Here is a 20,784-nt window from a genome sequence, read left to right on the forward strand (position 1 = left end):
CAATCCAGCCAGGAGCTGTTCACATGCCAAAATGCTGATTAATTAAACGACCTTTCGTTATATTTCCCGACTTCTCATTTGTGGATGTACAGCTGTGCTCCAAGCATCTTTTTTCATGCTCAAAGCCAATGTCTTGGAAAGTAAAATCGGGCAAGAATTTCTCAGCCTTAACAGGTGAGGAGACTATCTCCAAAAAGTGGAACATCTAACCCAGAGACGTAATTAAGGGAGAATGACCCAGCATTAACAACCAGAGCAGTGTTACGAAAATACAATCCACATTAAAACTTCCACCCAAGAAAATCTGATGGGGAAACTCAAGTTTACCATTAAACCAGTTTTCTCAATTCAGCCTGAACACTGAAATCATCTCAAGCAACTCTTGAAAAATGTTGATGCCAGATTCCATCCCAACTGAATCAGAATCGCTGGGAGAAGGACTCGGTCATTAGGATACTTTAAAAGCTCCCCAAGGTGATTCTAATGTTCAACTGTAATTGAGAACTACTGATGTAGAGCAGGGGTCAGCAAGCTTTTTCGGTAAAGGGCCATCTCATAAATATTTTAGGCTCTGTGGGCAGTTAGTCTCTGTCACAACTACTCAACTCTGCTGCTCTGGCACAAAAGTAGCCACAGACAATACACAAATGAACAAGTGTGGCTGTTAATTAGGAACACTGAAATGTGGATTTTATAAAAACTTCTACATGTCACGAAATACTATTCTTCTTTTGATTTTTTTCAATCATTTGAAAATGTAAAGACCAATTTTAGCTTGCCATACAAAAACAGACGGCAGGCTGGATCTGGCTGGGCCATGGTCTACTGACCCCTCATCTACACTACACACAGAATATACTTATCCTGGATCTTTTCTCAAAGACAACAGTTGCTCAGTGACTCACTGAATCTGTCCTAGAAAAAGATCCCCTTCAAAGCATGGATACCTTCAGATTCGAGTTGGTCCAGACCATAGGAGGCAGCTGTATTAACATAGCTAATGGATGGAGCAGCTGTTCTTCTCTCGGAAGATGCCTCAGGGTCAGCAAGCGCTGGGGAAGTGCTAGGTGCTTCCTCCATCATCCCAGGGGGCGTCACTGGAGAACCCACAATTGGTGTGAACAACTCCTCGTTTGGCCCTGTGACTGTGTCCATTAGGTCTGCCAAACACAAGAGACATGACCCAAAGTTGATCAGTAAGGGGAATATATACATATGCTTTTACTTCTTAAGCAAGAAATGACGAATGAAGCCAGTATCTTATATACAGTAAGTCTGGCACTTAGACCAGCTCTTCCTTCCCACATTGCACCAATCCAGCCACCCGAGGCAAACACTTTATCTTCCAGGAAAATATATTATCTCAAATCAGAACTTTGTTTTCAAATGTTAATCTCCCATTTATTCTATTAACAATATTATAGATTTTGTGGGATTTTATATAACCTATTACCAAAGGTAGAAAATTTAACAAAAATTTGTTTACATACACCCCAAGGATGACTTTTAAAAATCAAGTCAAAGAGTAAAAGCTTAGATCTGTGTCTGCAATATGCTCAATTTTAAAGCAGCCAAACTTAGCCCCAGATATTCCCAAATCTAGAAACTCTGGAATAGTAGTATTTTGCAAGCTTGGTGGATCATCAGAATCTCTTGAGGTAATTTTTTAAATGTCAGTTTTCATGCTTTCTACATATCCCAACTTATCGAATCAGAACCTCCTTGGTGATGAAGCCTGAGAAACTATTTGTGAAAGTTCCCAGGATATGGATCCACAGATTCTCATATACATTGCTGTTTGCAGTATAAATGGAAGCAACCACTTTGGAAAGCAGTTAGGCATTGCCTCCTAAAGTCAAATATTCATATGCCCTATTGTCCAGCAAGTCAGTTCCTAGGTATATACCCAAGAGAATCTCCTACACACGTGCAATGGAGAATATGTAAAAGAATATTCATGGCAGCCGTGTTCACAATAGCCAAACCTGGAAATGACCCAAATGCAAATCACTAGAAAAGACTGGATGAAGATTGGGTAAATAAACTGTGATACATTTTCATAATGGAATATTGCAAGCAGTCAAAGCAAAAGAACCGCGGTAAGTAAATATAGGCCTTAGAATATTAAGTAAAAAAAAAATAAGTCCCAAAAAGGCTATCCACAGCACAATACTGTTTTGATAAAGTAAAAAAATCTAAAAGTTTTAAATGTATAATATCAGGAGTACATACAGACACGATAAAACTAAAAGAAAAGGAAGTCAAGGAAATGATGAACACAAGATTCAGGTTAATGGTTAACAGAGGAGGATGGGGTTTAGATGGGAAGGGTCATGGGGTTACCTGTAGGTTACTGACAAGATCCTAAGGGTTTTTTTTGCAGGGGAGGCAGGCAGGATTAGAAGGTATTTATTACATTGTTAAAGATAACTCAGTTAATAAATAGAAGTAGGATTTACTTAGACCAATGATGAGACAGAGACATGAAGTCCAAAAATAATAACTAAATAATAATTTTTGTAATTCTCACGTGATTCTGATGACCACCCAGATTCGAAAACTTCACAGTCCTTAAGGTATTAGAGCATCTGAGGGCCTTCTACATAGAAAGTACTTCTTACACATTATTTGAAATCCTTAAAATAACCCATAAGACAGGTAGGCATTATTTAAAGAGGAACAAACCAAGGCTTGGAGACATTAAGAAACTTTCCTGAAGCCACAATGCTAGTGAGGGCCAAAGCTGTGATTCAAACCCAGGTCTTTGTTGGTTTCACCCCCAGGTCCTTGCTGGTTTCACCACTCTGGCACCTAGCAGCCAGAAGTGTCAAACTAGGAGAGAGTTCTCAGGAGGCTTGGCCTTCGTGGGCCTCAGAGATGAGCCACCAGGAGATTTTACTTGGGAACTAACCCCTTGTCCTTTAGCTGTGCCACACCTCTCCAAACAAGAAAGAGTTCACCTACCTTTCCTGCTGAAAAAATATACCTCCAGGTGAGGGGTGTGTGTGTGTGTGTGTGTGTGTGTGTGTATGTGTGTGTATGTGTGTGTATGTGTGTGGGTATGTGTGTATGTGTGTCTATGTGTGTGTGTCTGTGTGTGTATGTGTGTGTGTGTGTGTGGGTATGTGTGTGGGTATGTGTGTATGTGTATGTGGGGGGGTATGTATGTGTGTGTATGTGTGTGTGTATGTGTGTGTGTATGTGTGTGTATGTGTGGGGGGTATGTATGTGTGTGTATGTGTGTGTGTATGTGTGTGTGTATGTGTGTGTATGTGTGTGGGTATGTGTGTGGATATGTGTGTATGTGTGTCTATGTGTGTGTGTATGTGTGTGTGTATGTGTGTATATGTGTGTGTCTGTGTGTGTATGTGTGTGTGGGGGGTATGTGTGTGGGTATGTGTGTATGTGTGTATGTGTATGTGTGGGGGGGGTATGTATGTGTGTGTATGTGTGTGTATGTGTGTGTGTATATGTGTATGTGTGTGTGTGTGTGTGCCCTGCTGACAAGGCCATCTGCCTCACTCATTCTACTCCTTATCAACTCAGAAACGATCCACCCCCAAAACGCTGAGTACAATTCTCTCCCTTACAGACCTTCTCCAGCGGGAGTAACTTCGAAAGACAGAGGGACAGGTGTCGTTGAAACCACAGTGGCCAGAGGCTCCCATCTTCTCGACAGCTGAGTAACACCAGGAGCATCAGCTGTGGCAGAGGGCAACTCTTTCCCTCCCTCAGTCTCGACATCTCCTCTGGTAACTGCGAGGGTAGAAACCTGCTGCCCTTGCATCACTGAAGATAAAGTGGCTTCTGCTTCTTGAACAGCTGTTGTCATCTCTTGAGTGATGATGTCTTAAAAGGGAGGAAACAACATTTTTAAATACACTAAATCCCTATACCTGAAGAAGTCACTATATAATTAATAATTTTTTTAAAAAAAGCAGACAGCCATTTCAGGGAATGAGAAGGGAGAGAAACAAACTGACAGTAAATAAATGTTTTCAGTGTTGCTGTTTTCAGGAGTCATGAATCAATCTAAGACAGAGATAAAGATGTTAATAAAAAAAAGAATAACATTTAAAAAAAAACAGGAAAATCAACAGCTAAGCTCCCTTTTTTGAATATCAACATAATCAATTTGTTCAGAAACAAATTATACAAAACTAAGTTCAAAAATTATCTAAAGCAGGGACTTCCCTGGTGGCACAGTGGTTAAGAATCCACCTGCCAATGCAGGGGACACGGGTTCGAGTCCTGGTCCGGGAAGATCCCACACGCCGCGGAGCAACTAAGCCCATGAGCCACAGCTACTGAGCCTGTGCTCTAGAGCCCGCGAGCCACAACTACTGAGCCCGCATGCCACAACTACTGAAGCCCACGCACCTAGAGCCCATGCTCCACAACAGGAGAAGCCACCACAATGAGAAGCCCACCCACCGCAACGAAGAGTAGCCCCCACTCGCCGCAACTAGAGAAAGCCTATGCACAGCAACGAAGACCCAACGCAGCCAAAAATAAATAAATAAATAAAAATAAATTAAAAAAAAAAAATCTCAGAAGCACTTGTATATATTAATTTTCACATTTGCATTCCTGAAGGGGAACAGGAAGTTGACATTTTGAATTAAAGGAATACTAATTACAATAACTAATGTTTACTGAGTTCCTATTAAGTGCATGATGGGCATTATCTTTTTTTTTTTTTCACTTATTTCTGCTCTGATCTTTATGATGTCTTTCCTTCTGCTAACTTTGGGTTTTGTTTGTTCTTCTTTCCCTAGTTCCTTTAGGTGTAAGGTTAGATTGTTTATTTGAGATTTTTCTTGTTTCTTGAGGTAGGCTTGTATAGCTATAAATTTCCCTCTTAGAACTGCTTTTGCTGCATTCCATAGGTTTTGGGTCGTCATGTTTTTATTGTCATTTGTCTCTAGGTATTTTTTGATTTCCTCTTTGATTTATTCAGTGATCTCTTGGTTATTTAGTAATGTATTGTTTAGCCTCCATGTGTTTGTGTTTTTTTTTTAATATGTATTTGTATACGTATAGTAACACTAATCTTCATTTATCAATTTCCCCCCTCCTTTCCTTTTTAATTAATTAATTTATTTATTTTTGGGTGTGTTGGGTCTTCGTATCTGTGTGAGGGCTTTCTCCACTTCCAGCGAGCGGGGTCCACTCTTCATCGCGGTGCGCGGGTCTCTCACTGTCACAGCCTCTCTTGTTGCGGAGCACGGGCTCCAGATGCGCAGGCTCAGTAGTCGTGGCTCATGGGCCTAGCCGCTCTGCGGCATGTGGGATCTTCCCAGACCAGGGCTCGAACACGTGTCCCCTGCATTGGCAGGCAGACTCTCAACCACTGCGCCACCAGGGAAGCCCGTGTTTGTGTTTTTTACGTTTTTTTCCATGTAACTCATTTCTAATCTCATAGCATTGTAGTCAGAACAGATGCTTGATATGATTTCAATTTTCTTAAATTTACTGAGGCTTGATTTGTGACCCAAGATGTGATCTATCCTGGAGAATGTTCTGTGCGCACTTGAGAAGAAAGTGTAATCTGCTGTTTTTGGATGGAATGTCCTATAAATATCAATTAAATCTCTCTGGTCTACTGTGTCATTTAAAGCTTCTGTTTCCTTACTTATTTTCATTTTGGATGATCTGTCCATTGGTGTAAGTGAGGTGTTAAAGTCCCCCACTATTATTGTGTTACTGTCGATTTCCTCTTTTATAGTTGTTAGCAGTTGCCTTATGTATTGAGGTGCTCCTATGTTGGGTGCATATATATTTATAATTGTTATATCTTCTTCTTGGATTGATCCCTTGATCATTATGTAGTGTCCTTCCTTGTCTCTTGTAACATTCTTTATTTTAAAGTCTATTTTATCTGATATGAGTATTGCTACTCCAGCTTTCTTTTGATTTCCATTTTCATGGAATATCTTTTTCCATCCCCTCACTTTCCGTCTGTATGTGTCCCTAGGTCTGAAGTGGATCTCTTGTAGACAGCATATAGATGGGTCTTGTTTTTGTATCCATTCAGCAAGCCTGTGTGTTTTGGTTGGAGCATTTAATCCATTCATGTTTAAGGTAATTATCAATATGTATGTTCCTATGACCATTTTTGTAATTATTTTGGGTTTGTTTTTGTAGATCCTTTTCTTCTCTTGTGTTTCCCACTTAGAGAAGTTCCTTTAGCATTTGTTGTAGAGCTGGTTTGGTGGTGCTGAATTCTCTTAGCTTTTGCTTGTCTGTAAAGCTTTTCATTTCTCCATCGAATCTGAATGAGATCCTTGCTGGGTAGAGTAATCTTGGTTGTAGGTTCTTCCCTTTCATCACTTTAAGTATATCATGCCACTCCTTTCTGGCTTGTAGAGTTTCTGCTGAGAAATCAGCTGTTAACCTTATGGGAGTTCCCTTGTGTGTTGTTTGTCATTTTTCCCTGCTGCTTTCAATAATTTTTCTCTGTCTTTAATTTTTGCCAATTTGATTACTGTGTGTCTCAGCATGTTTCTCCTTGGGTTTATCCTATATGGGACTCGCTGCGCTTCCTGGACTTGGGTGGCTATTTCCTTTCCCATGTTAGGGAAGTTTTTGACTATAATCTCTTCAAATATTTCCTCTGGTCCTTTCCCTCTCTCTTCTCCTTCTGGGACCCCTATAAAGCGAATGTTGTTGCATTTAATGTTGTCTCAGAGGTCTCTTAGGCTGTCTTCATTTCTTTTCATTCTTTTTTCTTTATTCTGTTCCGCAGCAGTGAATTCCACCATTCTGTCTTCCAGGTCACTTATCCGTTCTTCTGCCTCAGTTATTCTGCTATTGATTCCTTCTAGTGTAGTTTTCATTTCACTTACTGTAGTGTTCATCTCTGTTTGTTTGTTCTTTAATTCTTCTAGGTCTTTGTTAAACATTTCTTGCATCTTCTCGATCTTTGCCTCCATTCTTTTTCCGAGGTCCTGGATCATCTTCACTATCATTATTCTGAATTCTTTTTCTGGAAGGTTGCCTATCTCCACTTCATTTAGTTGTTTTTCTGGGGTTTTATCTTGTTCCTTCATCTGGTACATAGCCCTCTGCCTTTTCATCTTGTCTATCTTTCTGTGAATGTGGTTTTTGTTCCACAGGCTGCAGGATTGTAGTTCTTCTTGCTTCTCGGGCATTATCTTATTTTATCCTCCCATGTGTACTAAGGGGAGGTAGGTACTAATATTCTATGGAAGCCATATATCATAGTGGCCAAGAACGCAGGCTCTAGACCCAATTTGCCTGGGTCGCAATTCAGACTCAGCCACCTACTATCTGCATGACCTTGAACGAATTACTTAATTTCTTTGGGCTTTGAGCTTCCTCAGTGGTAAAATGGAAATAATAAGAGTATCTATCTCATAGCATTTTTACAAAGATTAAATTAGATAACACATGTAAAATAGTACACGCCCAGTGCTTCATAAGTATTCAATAAATATCAGCTATTATTACCTCATTTTACAAACAACTTAGGTGTAGAGAGGCTAAGGAACCTGACTAAGGTTACATAGTTAGGGCTCTTAACCACTGTGCTAACTGTGCTTATCCCATCAACAGATGAATGGATAAACATACACACACAGACACACACACACACACAGAGGAATATTATTCAGCCATGAGAAAGGAAATCCTGCCATTGCCTAAGGAACAACTTGGAGTAGCCTCTGTAGAAGATCTGCACTTGCTTTTAAATCATAAAACAGAATGAAACAGACCTGTGGGGTATGACGTATCTATCAGAGGTCCACTTTCTTTACAACATTATAATCCACTCAAATACATTATTAAAGACTATCTATAAGGGTTAATATTTGCCCCCCTCTTAGGGAGGGGCTATGCTGGAAATTTCAAATACTGAGCCACTGTGAAAATTTAATTTCTAGAAGACTCTATTATCTCTCTTTTTTTAAATACTAATCCTAGATACTTAGCACATTACCAAGTCCAGTAAATTATGCAATGAGAAATAACATTCTAGAAATAGGTGAAAAGGTTTTCTCAAAGTTTTTATTAATGACATCATTGTTCTTCCTATTACTAAAAATATTTTTCCTCAGAATCAATTTTTTTGCTTTAAAACAGTGTTTGGATGTTTTTTAGTAAAAGCAGTTCCATTTCTTGGTCCCCAATCAGTTTGGACTATTTTTTCTTTCAACTGGAGATTTTTACATTTGATGGATTGATATACCTGGTTATAAGACAACCTTACTTGTGCTTCATATTCATATTTGCTCTTTGTGCCATTAAGTTTTTTTTCTGAAATAAGATCACACATCTCTTGAGAGATAGGATCCATTGCCCTTTTTGTATCTTTAGCACCTAAGACAATGCTATGTTTGCCATAAAAAGATAATATATAGTTTTATCATTTTAAGCAGTATGCATTCTCCATGTTGCCCTCATTTTTGAAAGCATAATGAACACTTTTGAGAAAAAATATGTCAAAATAAATGTTCACTCTATGGTCATAGTTTCATGAAACAGCAAGAAATATCAAAAGGGCATGGTATGGCCTTCCCTGGTAGGACAGTGGTTAAGAATCCTCCTGCCAATGCAGGCGAAATGGGTTCGAGCCCGGGTTTGAGCCCTGGTCCAGGAAGATCCCACATGTCACAGATCAACTAAGCCCATGCACCACAACTACAGAGCCTGCGCTCTAGAGCCTGCGAGCCACAACTACTGAGCCCATGTGCCACAACTACTGAAGCCCGCGCTCCACAACAAGAGAAGCCACTGCAATAAGAAGCCCACGCACCGCAGTGAAGAGTAGCCCCCGCTCACCGCAACTAGAGAAAGCCCGCACGCAGCAACAAAGACCCAATGCAGCCAAAAATAAATAAATAAAACAAATAATTTTTTTCAAAAATGGGCATGGTATAATACTTTGAATAAGTGACTGCTGTTAGAGAAAGAAGAGTGAGAGCTAGAAATAGTAATGGGAATTTTTAAAATAACATTCAGAATTTCTCCACATCTCTCATTCTTCCCAATTCCTGTAGAGAAAAAATACCTAATTATTATAGATTGCTTTTAAAACCTGATCTTCAAGTGAACCAGCTGAAGAACCAGCTGAATCAGAGAACTGACTATAATCTCAGGATCCTCATCTGTTCATAATACCCAAAAATGCCAAGAAATTATTGCATTCCCTGAAGAAGAGAATGCCTTAAGTAGTCCCTGGGCCCTAAAATGATTGGCATTTGAGGTGTTTACTTCTTTTTTTTTTTTTTTTGAAATTTAAGGCATTTTAATGGAGTAAAAATTAAGAGTAAAAATTCAGGACACCCAGGGATAAAAGTCCATCTTCCAAGTATTGGAAGCTACCCCCAGTTCCTTGGCTGAATTTCCATCATCAGCTATTCACATATACCCACCCCTATTCCCTCTTTCTTTTCCGATGATGAGTAAAACACACAACCTGCACCCCCATCACATTTACAGAACTCCTGTATAAAATTTCTCTAGAGCCTAACCTGCAGGAGTCAACAAATCTGAACACAGCCAGTAGGTTTGCTGAAAGTTGACTTCAAGAACGTGGTAGGATAATGCAATGGCTTGGTCATGACAGTTCATCAGTCACATTTACCAGCCCTGCAGGGGGTGAGCCTAGACCTTAGACACCCCTCTTAGACAAATAAGGAAGGAAGGCCCTTAGATTTAATTTTGCCTTCCCCATTTCCAGATGGAGAAACTGAGGCCAACATATTGGAAAAATTTTAATCAAGCTCAGTTGTGAAACCAGCTGACCACATCAGTGTGACTAAACCTTCTCGATTGATTAAAATGTCTTATTGGGCAGAACAGTTCCAAAGTCCCTCTGCCAATGCAACCAGGTGCCACTGGCTTCATTCAGAAACTAATGACTCTGCAGTTTCTCCAGCTCCTTCAGAAGCTCCTGGGATGAGACACAATCCAGGATATTTCTGAAGCACTCTTTTGACAATGTCACTCTCTGGGTGGAGAAAAGGTGAAAGTTATTGCCCTCCTGGGGGCTCCACAGACCGTAGCTGTCACATATCCCTCCCTCCTTGAGGTCACTAGGATCAGCATTTGTCCTGGGCAGGGACTTTGAGGTCACTTAGTGATCTTGAGAAGGAGACTCAAGGAGGAAATCCAAACCTGTTCTGCAAAAGTGACCTTTCTTAAAACTAGATTGTGTGGGATTGAGTAGTTTACTTCTCAGAAATACTTGTAATCACCAGAAAATGGGTAGAAAAGCTTTTTGGCTATTCTCTTACTACTGCTGTCAGTAATCTCAATTTTTCACATTATTTTTAACTCTACAAAACAACAAAAAAAGTAAAGTTGAAAGGAATTATTTGACCATTCCTCTCTCTACCAAGAATATTTAGAAGCTTTTTGATTAATTTGGACAATGCAGGCAATCGGATTAGATAATTCTAGTCTGAATGGTTCTCTATCTTCATTTAGTCATTCAATGAACAGATATTTTCTGAGCACCTACTATGTGCCATATATTGTGCTATGTGCTGGGAATTAAAAGAAGTTGCCTGTTAAAAGACTGTAGTTAAGTGAGGCAATTATGACTAAGTAAGGAGCATATTCAATAATCAAAAAAAATAATCAATTACCAAATTCATTTTACTTTTTTAGGCTGTATTAATGGAAGCTAATGCAAGTCTAGCACATAAGAATCATGGATTCAACTGTGCAGTGAATAATCTGGAACTACATGATTTAATGCTCCAGGAATATCTTAAAGTGTAATGGAGAACTGAAATATACTTCTTGTTTGGTCATATTTACTATTTTCATTGTCAGGTGGACCCAACTTACAAAACATTTTCTGGAAGCTTCTATGAAAACTTCCAGTATACTAAGTCTTACAGTCTTTAAAAAATGAATTGGACATGTAAAATTCAATCTTTTATCATTTTAATTCAATCTCCATAACACTTGCTATTTTCCATTAGCTGGAGTAACAGCTGTACATATTCCAAAACAATTTGGAATGAGCATATGCACATTACACTAAGTCTTTCCCTTCCCATTCTGTTATCTGACCAACTACACACAATAAAAGAAAAACATCATCCATCAGCAACAAACGCAAGGATTGTCAGCTCATAGCATTCACAGATGTAGAAGTCAAGAGGAAGTAGAAAGTACAGAATCAAGCCAGCAGAGAGGATTTATCTGTACTGGTATTTTTTCCCCCTTATTTCTAGAAGAATTTCTTTTTAGGAAAACAAAGTCAAAGAACTCATATGGTTAATACTATGAGATAAATATTTACCTAAGGCTTTTTGGTAAGAAATATCAGGAATGTGAGTATTTTTTACAACAATGTATAAATAAGTATCCAACATTGTTGATTATATCATTTAAACATATAGCTAATTTTTTCACATTTTCCTGTAAATATACACATTTTCATAATAAAAGGTTTGAAAAATATTAATCTATATCAGGGTTTTTCAGATATATATATATACACACACATATATATATTTTGGCTCAGATATATTGCTGTGCACTGTAGGATGTGTAGCAGCATCTTGACCTCTACCCCCTAGATGCTCTCTACTGTGACGACCAAAAATGTCTCCAGAAACAGGTAATGGAGATTAAGAGGTACAAACTTCCAGCTGCAAAATAAATGAGTCACAGGTATGAAATGTACAGTGTGGGGAATACAGTCAATAAATATGTAACGTCTTTGTATGGTGACAGCTGGTAACTAGACTTATCATGGTGAACATTTTGTAATGTATAGAAATACCAAAATCACCATGTTGTGCAACTAACTAGGAACTAACACAGTGTTTTAGGCCAATTCTATTTCAAAAACAAACAAACTCATAGAAAAAGAGATCAGATTTGTGGTTACTAGAGGCAGGGGATGGGGGGAGGGGAAACTGGATGAAGGCAGTCAAAAGGTACAAACTTCCAGGTGTAAGATAAATAAGTACTAGTGATGTACAATATGATAAATATAATTAACACTGCCATATGTTATATATGAAAGTTAAGAGAGTAAATCCTAAGAGTTCTCATTACAAGAAAAAAAATGTTTTCCAATTTCTTTAAGTTTGTATCTATATGAGTTGATGGAAGTTCACTAAATTTACTGTGATAATCATTTCATGATATATATAGGTCAAATCATTATGCCACACAACTTAAACTTACACAGTGCCATATGTCAATTACATTTCAATAAAACTGGAAAAAATGTCTCCAAACATTGCCAAATGAGTGGCGCGGGGGCGGGCAGAAGGCATGACGCAAATTATTCCCATTTGAATACCACAGGTCTATATGCAGGGGTTATATTTGGATGTAATTTTTATGAAAAATGCATTTTTTATTTACTTTTGTTTTTCATTAAAACTTAGATAACTTACTTCTAAATTGTCACTTTAAAAAAAAAACATAATGGCTTCCCTGGTGGCGCAGTGGTTGAGAATCTGCCTGCTAATTCAGGGGACACCGGTTCGAGCCCTGGTCTGGGAAGATCCCACATGCCATGGAGCAACTAGGCCCGTGAGCCACAGCTACTGAGCCTGCGCGTCTGGAGCCTGTGCTCCGCAACAAGAGAGGCCTGCGCACCACGATGAAGAGTTTCCCCCGCTTGCCACAACTAGAGAAAGCCCTCGCACAGAAACAAAGACCCAACACGGCCAAAAATAAATAAATAAAAATAAATTTAAAAAAAACAAAACATAAAACATCTAAAACATTACAACGTTATGTGTCAACTATATGTCAATTAAAAAATAATAAAACCAAACAGAAACATTCCAAGTTAAAGAAAGCTTATTTTTCTTTCTTTCTTTTACCTTTAAATGTATTTCCCAATGGCTGATATGCCTCAGACTCATATTCTGAGATGGAAACAGTTGTCTCTAAGAACAGCCTGGCATTGTTCTCCTTGGCGGATTCCATGAAGTCTGCAGTATTTTGGACCAGGTTTTCCACAGAGACTTTCATACCTTCCACTGGACTTGTGGGAGTAAAGGAACTTTGATCGGTGAAGGCAGATGATCTCTCATCTCCACGTGCTATTAGCAGGGCTGTTCCCCTGTGTGCTTCCCCTTCAGGCAGCCTCAGAGCCACATCTGCAGCCTCTGTCAAAGTTTCGCCCCCTTCCACGCCTTCCATACCATCACTGGTTGCTTGGGTTGTCTGAGACGTTTCCATGCTCACCTGAGTCTCTGTATTGTCTCCAAGCTTTGGGGTCTTTATCTGGCTTACACTCTCTAATTTGGTGTCATCCCACTCAACACTTACGACAGAGACAGCTGGAACAGCTGTGCTGACACTCACTGTGACTTCTGGGGCTCCCAGCAGGCTGTCGGTTTCTGGCTCAACACTCAGGGTGGACTCGGAGGTTGCGAGCCAGTGCTCGGTGGCAGCAGCCTGGGTATTATCAGCTGTCATCTGGGAACGCTCAGCGCCTGCTGTGGGCTCAGCACCAGGAAAAGAAGTTGTCTTATGCTCTGGGTCTGCTTCAAATTTCTCAGTCCTCGGACGGGTGGTTAGCAACTCTTTAGCATTCACATAGGATAAAGGTGAATGTCCCAGACTAACTCCTGCCTGATTTTCAGTTGCAAACAATTGATCATCCACGTAGTGCAGAAAACCTTGTGTTGCTTCGGTGGTCCCTTCCACAATGGGCTGAATGATGGTACTACGGGAGGGTTCCTCCTTGTCATCAATATTCAAAGAAGCAGTTGGAGTGATAGGGTTGGTTAACATGGCCTTGGAAAGTCGGCTTTCGGGAGGCATTCTCTCTGGCTGGCTGGAACCAAACACCTCTTCCCCTGCTGAGATCACTGGCTCAGTAGCAGGGTACATGCCAGGGCTATCAGGCTGCGTGAGCCCAGCTCCTATAGGAGGGGCTTCTTTGTTACTAGGGAATACTTTATTTAATGACATTGTTGATGGTCCTGCTAACACTATCATTGGTTCTTCAGAGACCAGAATGTACTTTGAAGTAATGGAGTTATTTTCTAGGTCATCTATGTTCAGCCTCTCAGACTGCCCTTTATCTTCATGAACAGGTGCTATCTCCCTTCTTTCCACGTTGGGGAAGGCTAGACATTGTGTGGCAAAGCTGAGAAGTAGAAGGCTACAGAAAGCCAGACAAATGTGCAATACAACTAGTCTGCTCATAGTGGAAGAAAAACGTGCACATAAATTGGTAGAGCTGACAATTCCAGTAATTGAGTCCTGCAGAAAAATAAAGCATATCAAACTGTCATATAAATATATGTTGTAAATAAGCCCCTTTAAATTAAACCAGAAGTAAAATAATCTCCTTGACTCCCAGCTCAGAGACAGTACATAGAAGAGGAATGTTCTATTTCTTTGTACCTTTGAGACGTGGATAACCCAGTTCATTTTTCCCTGCTGAATTTTCAGCTGATTTAACTTGAAGCTCTCTAGCAAAGGGTACACATAGTTCCTAAGTTCGTTGTTTTTTAAATACCTACTTGAAATAAACTACCCTTGAAGTCACATTTGTAATATTCTCCCCAATTCTTCTATTAACCATGAAGTCAAATGACTACAGAAATAGCAACACATCCAGGAAATAAAAAGTAAATCTTAACATTTACTTATATTACTTTCACAGAACCTTTTAAGTATGTTTCAAAACTTATTAAATATCATCATAAAATACTGAATACCAGTTTCATTCAAGAGTTTTTAAAGTATATAAATGACTTTCAATTAAAATTTATCTTTAAAATACTTAAATTGTTTTCTCTGCAACAACTATAAAAATTATAGGCAAAACCCTCATGTCTCAAAAAAAAGATTAGAAAAGGTAAAATCGTTAAACAATGTAAACAAGTGCGTTTTTTGAAAAAAACTTTTTTAAGAGAACCAAAACACATTTTAAGTTAGCAGTCTTTACTGAATGCACATTATTGTAAGATTAAGATTTATTGTATTTTTTTACAAACTGCTCACACTCTCATGACAACTAAACTTATATTAAAACTGCTAATTTCCCCCCAAACTTAAGGGTTTTAGGTCTTATCTATCCCATCATCAGAAAGTTCTTAGATACTGCGGGTTTTCTAGAAAATTAAACCTAGGAATGAAAATTCTAAATCTAAATATAAAGACCTTATCTTTATAAAAGTTATACTTTTCCTTTCTTCCATGTCTGATCATTAACCTATCTGGGTTAAGCATGTGATGTGCACACATCAAATACAAAAACTGACATTTTCATAGGGTCTTCTCCCCTTAAGGAGTCTGAAGCTTCCACATGTTACCCCATTCAGTCTTACAGGTCCTTTTGAGATAGAGAAAAGGTCACATGCTCAGGGCATAATGTAGACAGCTGAAGAGAAAAAGAAGGTTGAATTTTTCTACATGAGGAAAGAGGAATCCATGAATTCGGAGCTGAGGCATCTTGCTCAACTACCAGCACCACATGATTGAATTATCTTGGAAGCAGCTCCTCCAGCCCCAGTCAGGCCTTCAGATGACTGCAACCCCAGCTGCTATCTTGACTGCAACTTCTTGAGAGACCTTGAGTCAGAACAACCCAGCTAAGCTACTCCCAAATTCCTAATACACAGACATGGGATGAAATAATAAATATTTATTGCCACCAAGTCGGGGGTAATTTTTTACACAGGAATCCTGAATCCACAGTTCTTTGGGAGAATACAGGAATGGGAAGATGTCATGAGACGCCATGTGCAGAAAAGGAACAGCATATCAGGGATCATAAATTTAGAAGCAGAAGAAAACTGAAGCCAGAGATGACTAGGAGAAATGTAAGCCACCCCACCCAAGAATCCTCAGAGATGGTGAAAGCAGTGCTAAATTTCCTCACATGTAGGATGAGAGGTTGAAGCAATTGTATTTAAATATTAAATTACATACAGGTAGCTAGCATTATTTTAAAAGGAGAGAATATGAGAAAGATATTTGAAAAAGAGGGAATAGCATGTGCACATTCTGGACATTAGTTATCCCCATACTTTGGATGAGCCATAAAGCATCCCAGTTCATACCCAGGTAACAGAATTAGTAGCAGTATTTGGCCTGCTACCTCTATTTTCCTTCCTTAAAACAAAAACATATGATAGCTGTAAAGCAAGAGTGCTCACAGTTGATGAAACTACACCTTTGATTTCTGAAAATACAAGCTGAACTATAAACTATATAGTCAAAGATACATAAAAGCTATAGAACTCTCTGGTTCATTTCTGATCTGTTCAGAGATCTACCCTTTCCTATACAAATATTTCTCCCATTCAGTGAAATCTTACTAAACACCCCAGGAGATGGAGGGTGTGGCCTAAAAGTTGAGTTTCCATGACCCCACGCTTCTGGATAAAAACCTGAAAAAAACAGGCCATCATGAGTGGCAGTAGAGTTTAGAGGGGCATAGACAGGCATGAGAAAAATGAATCCTAGCTTTATTGTTGTTAAAACATGCTATGTGATACTGGACAAACAGCCGCAGTTTCTCCTTTGACAGAATGAGGAGTTAAACAAAATAATCTTTGAACTCCTTTCTATCTCCATGATTCCATTTTCATATTTTATCTATAGAACACAAAATAAAAATACAAATGTTTTCATTTTCCCACAATTTTCCCACAATTTTGCCATCAAGGCACCCAAATGATTGCACGAATGCCTCACATTTTATTTATATGTTCTGGAGTCATGTGAGCTGAGAGGAGAATTTTATGAACAAATCAGATTTGGAGGGTAGTGGGGACAAACAATAAAGATGTAATATAGCCTCTACTGCCTTTCCAAAACAGATTTTTCCTTCAAGGTTTCATTTTCATCTACATCTTGAGCTTTAGAATTTGGGGGTGAAGGGAATTCTGCCATTGCTCTAAAAGACTTCCCTTCTGGAATTAAGTGTCAGCCACCTGCTTTCTAAATCCAATTACGACAGAAAAAGTGGGGTGAATTGCAAGCCTATTCTATGTCTGCATATTCCAGCCATATGCTCCTTCTCCCCACTATTCAAAGCGACGCCTGAACTTTAAAAGAAGCAGAAAAGACAGCCTGTAGGAACGGCAGCAGGGAACACATCTGCAACTCAGATAAACTGGTAGATGACCTTCAAGTTCCAGGTCTTTCTCTGTCTTTCCAAGCACAGCGCAGGTTCACATAGCCACTCCCGTGAGTTTGGTGTCCTTCGCTGGGAGTTGCATGATGTTAGAGAATAAATAAGGAAAGACTGACACTTGTCAATTCAATGACAATATTTTAGCCTCAATAACCATCTGCAATCACATTTTGAAGGCTCTAGGCCTTTCCTTTTTTCCTCAACATTGTCTCCTGTCCCTGACAAAGTGCCTGGCACAGAGGAAATGTTTAGTAAATACTGGCTGATGTCTACAGCCCTGCTTTGCTGGAGGGGGAGGGAGGGGAGATTTCATTGCTTATTAGAAATTGGGTCTTAATTATCTTAAATTAACTCAAATATCAGAATATTTAACAAACAAAACATTTCTCTAACTTCTCCTTTACACTGTGACTTTGGAGGCTCCTTTCTTTTCACTATATCCGTCAGTGCAAATTAATTCAGATAAATGAACTCTCACCCAGTTGCTAACTGATAGTGGACATTCGCTTCTAATAGCTTAAAAAGCATCTCTTTCTGAGCAAGTCAAAGCACTATGTCATTCGCTATCAAGGTATCCTAATGGCTTGGCAGTCCTCTGAACAATTTACTGCCTTTCTGCCACCAGTGAGCAGATAAGCTGTTCTGTCAAGCCTTATCTTCGACAATCTTAAATAGATACAGTCCAGAATCTGTTTCTTTGTCAAGTCTAGGCATATTCAAGTTTCAAAGACAAATGAAAGGCAACATAAAAAAATACAGCCTTAGCCGTCTTGTTAGACTTAATAATCAGGTTTTTTTCAAACACTTGGTCAATATTTTTCCAACTAAAATGTATGCTGCCCTTGTTCAGTGTGTTACCAAAATGCAGACACAAAAGGGAAACAGTGTGTTCAATCACTTCTCATCAGTGACAAAGCTGCTTTTTTCAAAGCAAGTTGAGTTTCATGTATAATATATAAGGAACATGAGCATTGCCCTAAGGGTACTCAAGACACAGGAGGCCTGTAGAGTATGCCAAAAAACTAGTGACAATCTGCCTGATATTTTCCTTTTGGGGGGATAAACACAAATACCATAAATAGCTGATGTGGAGCTTTGGGAAGAAAGCTGCCTTAGATTTTCTTTGTCTACTGGATGTTACTTGGATGCCACTTCAAACACACCATCTTCATGTAAACTGTGGTGTCATCTTGAACTCTTCTCTCCTATATATTCCAGATTCACAACTTCTGTGGATCCTTCCCTCATAATATCTCTTGGAATTGTCCCTTCTTGGGGACACTGGATTGTCATTATTTTAACTGCCTCTAACTGATGATCTTGATCAGACTCTCTCCTCTCCAATCCATTTTATACGGTCCAGATGGTTTACTCTTAAGAAAAAAAATGACAATAATCAATCAAAAATGGCTACCATTCAGGGGATGCCACGTGTTTTAAGTGTCTTATGTAAATTATGTTATTTAATCCTTTACAACAACCTAATGAGATAGGTACTACCATTATCCTTTCCTTTTTTTTTTTTTCTTTTTTTTTTTGGTGAGAAAACTACCATCTCACAGAGGTTAATTAACTTGCCTGTGTGATCGTGTCTGTCGGACATCAAGTTTCCTGCCTTTGCCACTGCAACCCTCTGCCTTCCCAAAACACATCATCTAATGACCCCAAACATACAATTGCCAAACTCCACATCTATAATGCAACCCCACACCACCAGTGCCCGGTACAAACACCATCGCCAGTTGGGTATATTGCCCTCTTACGTGCCTTACTCATTTCAGCTTCCCAAGTTTTGCTCATGCCATTACACTAGCCAGAATGCTCCCTCCTTCTTCCCTACCCCAGATACCCAAACCCTGGTCCCACAGGTCACGTCCTGTTTACTAACTGCTGTCACAAAACTGCCTGGCCCGTTCTCTTCCCACCCTTCTCCTAGCTTCTCCAGCGCAAATCGTCATGTCTGTAAGCCTTACCACCTCAAATAAAATATGTTTTTTGCATGCAAACACTAGTCTTTCAGCTTCCTTTACCATATAATTGCTAATAATGGTAGACACATAGGAGAGGTGTTCGATAAATATTCAGTGGTGTAAAGTGAATATAAATAACCATTTAAAAATGTGAAAAAGAATGTTCAGAATCTCTATTTTATACTATACGATGTTCAATGACATTTCACGGTCTATCCATGTTTAACTGTACGTTTTGTTCATCACCTAGTCAATTTTGGCTACTTATCCAGTGTGTGATTTTAATAATAGTAATAATTTCTGTATTCTCATTTCTGTTATATTTTAAGTTTTCAGAGTGTATTTCATTTAAAAAAAAAAAAAGAGAGAGAGAGAGAGGTCACCAGGAACAAGGGACAAGTTTCAGAGCTTCAGGTTAACTTGCTTCCCAATTCCCCTTCACCTTTCAAAATCCAGTTAGTAATTCTTTAATTGATAATGGGAAAAGAAAACTCTTTGTCTTCTTTGTTTGTGTCTTAATAATCTTTCCATTTTGTGTTTTTCCTGATCCTCAATGATAATTTCGCCATTGTCTTACCTTTTCTTTTTTTAATCCTTAAGGCTCTCATTGCCAAGCCTATTTCATTTGTCTGAAGCAGAGCTTAGCAAGACTCTGACCCTATTAACCCAGCTGTGGCACACAGCATTAAGGTACCCCATTTGTGATTCACTACTATTCACTGCTATTGACTACTGTTACTTGGCCTGATATATTGGCTTTAAGATGACTGATCTCAGTCATCCTTCACTATAAATTAAGTGGCTGGAATGACAGATGATCCTCTCAGTAGCATGTTCAACCACAGTGGAAGGAGGGAGAATAGAGTAACCACAAAGAAAAATCATAGTCCCTCAGGAGAAAAGTGGCATCGTGCTGACAGGAAGACGATAAGTAGGCTGGGGTCAAGACGATTACTCTGGCAACTGCCAGCAAAGGGCTTTACCATTCCTGCAGACCACAACTAAATTCTACGTATCAAGCCCACAAGCTTTATTCTCTACAATTTAGTGATGGAGACAAATGAAGATATCTGTGTTTATCACTCCCAGTGGATAATCCTATCCCTGGTAAAAGAAGCTGGACTTGAAGCTTTAAAGCTGGCTTCGAGTTCCAACTCTACCTTGCGCAAATCACTGAAACTCAGTTTCTTCTTTGCAAAATGGAGATAATAATGCTCATTCTGTTTTCTTCAAAGGTGAAAGACCAACAAAAGTGAAAATAGACATAAAAATGATTTGAAGAAAAAAATGTTTAAGCATCATACAATTTAAGACATATTATTGTGGTACTGCCATTCATTCCCCTCAAAATACAGAAATATGAGCAGTCTGAAACATCCATAACATCCTTTTTCTCCTAAGCTATTTCCATGGAGCTTCCCCTTTCAGCTTTTCATGTAGACCAAATGACCTGGGAATTGTCTGATGTTTGCAGAATTCCATCCTAATCAATCTTGGTCAACAAGCTCCTGTCCATCCATCATACAGTTCTTTTCAATGACCCAATGGGACACTTCATTTCTGTTCTCTGTAGTTCACAAACCTCATTTGCTTGACAAAATCTCTAAAACTAGCTGGCATTTAAGGAGAAAGTAAACCCCAGGTAGACATTTCACGGAATAAGCATAATCTCTAACATTTCAAGCTGAAACTTGATTCAGATACTTT

At 39.0% G+C, this 20,784-nt stretch overlaps 1 protein-coding gene across 2 annotated transcripts in view; it reads right to left on the reverse strand.

Moving 5' to 3' along the window:
• The window catches only part of ARMH4 (armadillo like helical domain containing 4), a 152,338-nt gene that overhangs the window by 117,086 nt on the left and 14,468 nt on the right, over window positions 1-20,784 (reverse strand). For both annotated transcript variants that reach the window (XM_059914307.1, XM_059914308.1), the window contains exons 2-4: window positions 12,828-14,220; window positions 3,595-3,849; window positions 948-1,160 (exon numbers count right to left, since the gene is read on the reverse strand). In XM_059914307.1, the coding sequence (XP_059770290.1) occupies window positions 948-1,160; window positions 3,595-3,849; window positions 12,828-14,220 (1,861 nt within the window). The remainder of the gene's footprint in view (window positions 1-947; window positions 1,161-3,594; window positions 3,850-12,827; window positions 14,221-20,784) is intronic.

This window comes from Balaenoptera ricei, chromosome 2, assembly GCF_028023285.1.
Source record: "Balaenoptera ricei isolate mBalRic1 chromosome 2, mBalRic1.hap2, whole genome shotgun sequence".
NCBI classification, from domain to species: domain Eukaryota; kingdom Metazoa; phylum Chordata; class Mammalia; order Artiodactyla; family Balaenopteridae; genus Balaenoptera; species Balaenoptera ricei.